Source organism: Propithecus coquereli, unplaced genomic scaffold, assembly GCF_000956105.1.
Source record: "Propithecus coquereli isolate 6110/MARCELLA unplaced genomic scaffold, Pcoq_1.0 Scaffold42, whole genome shotgun sequence".
NCBI classification, from domain to species: Eukaryota; Metazoa; Chordata; class Mammalia; order Primates; family Indriidae; genus Propithecus; species Propithecus coquereli.
The window spans coordinates 4,702,711-4,709,289 of record NW_012149952.1 but is presented as its reverse complement, the minus strand read 5'-3'; the positions used below and the strand labels follow the sequence as shown (position 1 = coordinate 4,709,289).

At 45.2% G+C, this 6,579-nt stretch overlaps 1 protein-coding gene across 1 annotated transcript in view; it reads left to right on the top strand.

Moving 5' to 3' along the window:
• Positions 1–307: 307 nt before the first annotated feature.
• CABP5 (calcium binding protein 5) overlaps positions 308–6,579 on the top strand; it is an 8,372-nt gene continuing 2,100 nt past the window's right edge. Inside the window, exons 1-4 of the mRNA XM_012653257.1 lie at positions 308–401; positions 1,764–1,794; positions 2,454–2,597; positions 3,566–3,675. Of these exons, the coding sequence (XP_012508711.1) occupies positions 339–401; positions 1,764–1,794; positions 2,454–2,597; positions 3,566–3,675 (348 nt within the window). The 5' untranslated portion in view covers positions 308–338. The remainder of the gene's footprint in view (positions 402–1,763; positions 1,795–2,453; positions 2,598–3,565; positions 3,676–6,579) is intronic.

Genomic DNA, 6,579 nt, shown 5'->3' with positions numbered 1-6,579 from the left:
GTCCCACTGCCCAGAGTCCAGGCTAGAGTGAGCCCTCAAAATGCTTGTTGGAACATTGCATGAATGCACGCCCTCTGCCCTAATCCCCATTTTCAAAACGAACTTTCTGATTCTCCTCTGGGGATAACAGAGTGTCAGAGCCTGAGACTGGCCCTCCCCCTCACCTCGCTCAAGCCAGATGGGGAGGCAGGACAGCTCTGATCCCTCCCCAGCCTCATAGAGATTTCTGCCCCAGCTGTCACACAGCTGGGAGACGCAGGGACAGAGGGACAGGCAGGAAGAGGTGGCGAAGGTGCACTGTCTTGACACCGGTGCTGCAGAGCTGTGCCCCGCCCTCCATGCAGTTCCCTGTGGGCCCCGCCTGCATCTTCCTGAGGAAAGGCATCGCTGAGAAGCAGCGGGTGAGGCGGGGGCGGCAGGGCGGCAGGGCGGCAGTGGGCAGGGCAGGGGATGTGGGAACCTGGCAGACGGGGAGAGAGAGCAGGAACTGAGAAGCTAGAATTCCAGGGGCCTTTGAAGGAGTAAAATCAGAAGTCAGGAGCGAAGAGGAGGAGACGAAAGGGAAGAAAAATAAAATAAAAGAGGAGCTGGGATGACATTGTTGGAATCATCTTTTCTACAGAAGCTCATAGTGATAATGATGATGTCGACAACCGTAGCTGCCACTTACTAAGTACAGAGGGCTTTGCATTCTTGATGTCATTTAAACCTCAGAACAACTCATGAGGTCGATGACACTTTCATTCCCATTTTACAGGTGAGGAAACTGAGGCTCACAGTCATGAAGTCCTTTGTCTTAAGCTTACACAATGATTAAGTGGTAGGGTCAGAGCAGTTTGCTTGCTACGGGGCATGATTTTAATTGTTAGGCATTAAAATGAAAGACGGAAGGAAGGGAGGAAGGGAGGGAGGGAGGAAGGAAGGGAGGGAGGGAGGAAGAGGAGAGAGAGAAAGAGAGAGAAGGTGGGGCTTCCATGATTGGAAATTCTCAGAGGTGTTAGGAATTGTTCGTGCTGGCACTGATCATCCTGCCTGAATGTCGTTAAATACTGGTCCCATGCAAAGGGATTCTAACCCTTGGGGAGAAGGAGGCAGACAGGTGGAAAAAGAGTCAATGGTGTGTCGAGGGAAGAATTCTGACTTGGGAGTCAGGAGCCCTGAATTCAAATCCCAACCTTGCAACCAACTTTGCCACATGACCTCAAAGGAGCAGTTTAATTTCTCCCTCCCTTGGGAGGCGATCTACCACTTACGAGCTGTGTGACCATGGGCAGTTTCCTTCACCTCTCTGTTGGCATCCTCATGGGTAAGATGGGAATGATATTTGGACGGGCCTCACAGAGCAGTGCCTGAGGTTGAAACAAAAGGGTTATGGAGACTGCCTGGCACAGAGTCAGCACTCTGAACACTTTAGCTGTGATTGTGAGTCTCGCTTTCTTCATCTGAAAAACAAGGAGATTGGATTCACAGTGTTTCAGACCCTTTGGGCACAGTGTGATGGGTGCTTGTCTGGGAAAGGGGGAAGGAGGGTGGTCAAGAGTGAAGGATGGGAGAGGGGAAGTGAGAGGGGTGGGGAAGAGATGGGGAGGTGAGAGCCACAGCCTGGGAGTCAGGAGACAGGAGCGGGAAGAGGAGAGGCAGGGAAGGAAGAGAAACAGGAGCGGGGAGGGGTAGCTTGGGAGAACAAGGGGACATGTTTGGAGAATTGGGTGTTGGATTCCTGAACCTCTCTCCACATTCCCCTCCCCTGCGTTCCTTTCCAGGAAAGACCACTGGGACAAGATGAGATTGAAGGTAACGCCTTGTCCTGCAAATGCCCCACGTTGCCATCCACCCACTTAATCTCCCCTCAGTCCCCTTTGTGTATTTCTGTATGAAGCGATTTACATGAAAGCTTTACATCCCTCTCTCTTCCCACTCAACTGTAATTTTGAACTCTTTCTCATGGCAGTTTAAGTACCTCCCAAAGTGTTTAGAAGGCATCCCCAAGTGTCTCAGACTCAGGAGTGAAACAGGAGTTTTAGAATGAATTGAAAATAGTTCTGTAGTCCCAGCTATTGTGGAGGCTGAGGCAGGAGGATTGTATGAGCCCAGGAGTTTGAGGTTTCAATGAGCTATGATGATGCCACTGCACTCTAGCCCAGGCAAGAGACCCCATCTCAAAAAAAAAGAAAAAAAAGAAATTTTTGGTTCTTCTCTTGGTGGTTTTGAGGTTCCCCATAACTTCACTCAAGAGTTTGAGGGACTTTAGGGTTCTCATTTAGTGGTCTCAGGAGTCATGCCTCTTCCTAACACAGTTCACGTATCACTCCTTTTTGAAATATTTGTTTTTTAAGATGTATTTTCCTTTGAGAAGTCTCCAGTTGGAGCCTCATTGATAGTTTCAAGGGATGCCATTCTTCCCCATGGACTGTTTCAAGTTCTCCCAAAATTCTTCTCTCTATAACTTTCAGAGCTCCGGGAAGCATTTCTTGAGTTTGACAAGGACCGAGATGGGTTCATCTCTTGTAAGGACTTGGGGAATCTCATGAGGACCATGGGTTACATGCCCACGGAGATGGAACTGACTGAACTGGGCCAGCAAATCCGCATGAACTGTGAGGCCAGAGGATGGGAGGAATGGCTGGGGGTGGGGAGGGGTCCGGGTGGAATTGGGGAACATACAGAAGTTGAGAGTCGAGTTGGGGATAGAGAGGAGGGTAAGACGGACTAGTAGTCTGGAAGAAAACAGTTCAGACTATACTCAGGGTGGCAGCATTTGAAGCAGTTAGAAGCTTTTAGAGATAGGTCTGTGTTCAAGTCCCATACTATTATCTAGTAATTGTGGTCATTTTGAAAAGCAGAGTTATCCCCTACTCTTGAGTCTCAGTTTCCTCACCTGTCATGTAAAGATGCTATCACTCCTTAATTCACGCCATTGTGGAAAAGAAGGGGCAAAGATGCTAATGCAGGCAAAGTCTTAGCCCCCAGTAAATTCTTGTCGAATGTAAACTATTACTGTCACCACAAAGGTTCCTCAGTGGAGCCCAAGATTGGGGCTGCGTTGGATGGTGGAAACAAACTTGGAGTTGGAGCTAATTAATGTTGGTGAATAGTGTTGCAAAAGGGGTGGGTTTTTAGGTGGAGACTAGAGCTGATTTTGAGATCGAAGCTGGAATAAAATTGCTATTGGGTTTGCTGCTGGGCATATAATTGAGTAAACAAGGCTGAATTCAAGGCAATGATAATATTTATATCTGGAAGACACTTGGGTGCTCTTTAATTCATACACCTCCTTCTTCAGGTCCTCTGATGAGGGAGCATAGGTCTTAACCTATGAAGAGATTTTCTGAAGGTCACACAGACAGTTAGTTATTTCCACCTTACCACACCCCGTCCACTAGTGTTCAGATTAGAGGGACATGAGGGCTTTAGCTGGCAGAGTGGAGGGAGGAGGTCAAAGAAGGCTCTCAATGGACAGGGAGGTGGGAGCTGATCTATTTGCTGAACAGACTTGAAGCCCGAAGTGAAGGAATGGACGGTCAGGGCAGGTGGAGTTTCACTAATCCTCCCTCTCCATCCTCAGTGGGTGGCCGTGTGGACTTTGACGACTTTGTGGAACTCATGACCCCGAAATTGCTTGCAGAAACGGCAGGGATGATCGGTGTCCAGGAGATGCGAGACGCCTTCAAGGAGGTGAGTTGGGAGTGCCATGGTGCTGGTGGTGGTTGAAGGAAAGGTCTGTGATTCATCGTTACCAGGAACAACACCCACCAAAACCAATTTTTTTCTACCCATAGTGGGAACAATAAGGAAGGAAATTAACATATTCCAAACACTGGCAATGGATCAAGGCCTCTACATATCTTATCTGATTTAATCCCCACCAAACAACTTTAGGAGTAAGCAGTCAATTACCCCAATCATACAGATGAGGAAACTGAGGTTCATGAAGGTGACCAGTTTTATCCAAGATCCTACAATCTCCAAAACAAATGTTCCAGCTTCTCCTCCTACTGCCTGTCATAGGAACGACAGATCTAAGAATTTGAGATCCCAGAAGGGAACTCAAAGGGATCATCTGGTTTAAGCTACTTGCTGTAGAGATGCTAAAAAGTGAAACCTGGGGAGAGTAAGTTGTTTCTCATTCAGAGCTTTCAACAACACATGGCAAAAATAAAGAATGGTGTGGTGTTTGGAAGCAACGACTTTGGAACCAGGCTGACACAGGTTCAAATTCCAGGAGATCACCTACTAGCTGTGTGATTTTTCTCTCCCAGCTTCAGCTAAAGATCTACAGCTGCACCATGCAATAGAACTTTCTGTGGCCACAGAAATGCTCTGTCCCAAAACAGTAGCCACTGACCCCATGTGGCCACTGGGCCCTTGAACTAGGAACCGATTTTTTAATTTTATTTCATTCAATAGCTTTCAATTACATTATTTATTTAATTTCCATTCATACTCAGTTGACTAGAAGCGTCCAAGCATTTAAACGCAATTCATTTAAATTTAGAACAAATACTTGATTCAGTTATTGGAAAATTTTCATCTGGAGCAACTTGGGTATGTGAATCTACTTTTTCAACTGTAACCTTTATGCAGATCAAGTATTTCTGATAAAAAAAAGAAAATTGAGTGTCTGAACTGAGAGGTGCCAGTAAGTGTAAAATACACGCTGGATTAAGATTTAGTATGTTTACGATAATTAGCGTAAGTATGCTTGTGTACTTAAGTAAACTTCTATGCTAAGCGTGTTAACTATGCTAAGCACATACTAAGAATTTAGTATGCTATCATGCTGTCTTACACAATTCGGTGTGCATAAAAGGAATATAACGTAGTTCACTAACAATTTTTAACCTGAATACATGATGAAATAATAGTTTGGACATACTGGGTTAAATAAAATCTATTATTAAAAATTAATTTCACTTGTTCCTTTTAACTGTTTTTTTTTTTTTCCTCTTAATGTGGCTACTGGAAAATTTTAAAGGACTCATGAGGCTTGCATTGTATTTCTCTGGGACAGCCCTGCTCTAGGGGAATCATATTCCAGGCTCAGGAAGCTGCAAGCATAACACATGCTGTAAGGCAGGAAGGCGTGTTTGAGGACCAGGCTGGGAGTCCTGGGGAGGCGTGGGCTGCAGAGACACTGGCATGAAATAGACAAGGTCTCAGAGTTGCCAAAGGCAGGGCCCGACAGGAGCTTGTGCACTGTGCAACCATGTCAGGATTTTGTTCCGAGTAGGATAGGAAGCCACCGGGGATTTTAAGCAGGGGAGTGACAAGCTCTGAATTACGTTTTAAATGAAGCCCTGGCCAGGCGCGGTGGCTCACGCCTGTAATCCTAGCTCTCTGGGAGGCATAGGCAGGCGGATTGTTTGAGCTCAGGAGTTTGAAACCTGCCTGAGCAAGAGCGAGACCCCGTCTCTACTAAAATTAGAAAGAAATTAATCGGACAACTAAAAAACTATATAGAAAAAATTAGCCAGGCATGGTGGTGCATGCCTGTAGTCCTAGCTACTAGGGAGGCTGAGGCAGTAGGATTGCTTGAGCCCAGGAATTAGAGGTTGCTGTGAGCTAGGATGACACCACAGCACTCTAACCCAGACAACAGAGTGAGACTGTGTCTCAAAAATAAATAAATAAATAAATAAAAATAAGTGAAGCCCTGATGTGTGTAGAACAGACCACAGCAGGGTCACAGTGGAAGCCAGAAGACCGATTAGGAGGTTGTCCTGTTAATCCAGGCAAGAGATGACTGTGGCTTGAGCCAGTTAGCACAGGCAGATCTCGAGACGAACAGTTGGCTCCCACTATGTTTTGGAGGTTGAACGTACTAGACTTTCCAGTAGATTGGTTAAGGGTGTGCAGGGTAGAGGTTTGGAGGCAGTTCATTAATTCGACAAATATATATCAATATTGCCCCAAAAATATTTGTCCATAGTGCCCATGTGGAGAGCACTGTTCTTGGGACTGAGCATGGAGCAGTGAACAAGACCAGGTTCATGAATAAATGCCTGGCATTGCTAATCATTTGGGAAACACAAATTAAAACCACAATGAGATCTCACCTCCCACCTGTGAGGATGGCTGTTAGCAAAAAGATGACAGTGTTGGCGAAGATGTGGAGCAAAGGGAACCTGGTACGCTGTTGGTGGGAATGTCAGTTATGTATATTTCAAAACAGAGAGTAAATTTCAAACGTATCACCACAAAAAATATTAACAACAAGCAAGTGAGGTGATGGATATGTTAATTAGCTTCATTTAATCATTTCACATTGCATACATGTCAAAACATCCCATTGTAACCCATAAATGTATACAATTACGCTTTGTTGATCACAAATAATATTATTAAATTTTTTAAAAACAAAATAAATGCTGTAGCATGTTGATATCTAATTTTCAAGTAAAAAAATAGATTGTTTATGCTAAACAAAAAGATTTTGTTGATAGGGTACATGTTAAGTGTTCTCACTCCCCACCCAACACACATACACACAATGCAAAATAACAAGGGAGCTCTAGGAAACTTTTGGGGGGAATGGATATGTTTATTTCCTTGATTGTGGCGATGGTTTCACAGGTCTAT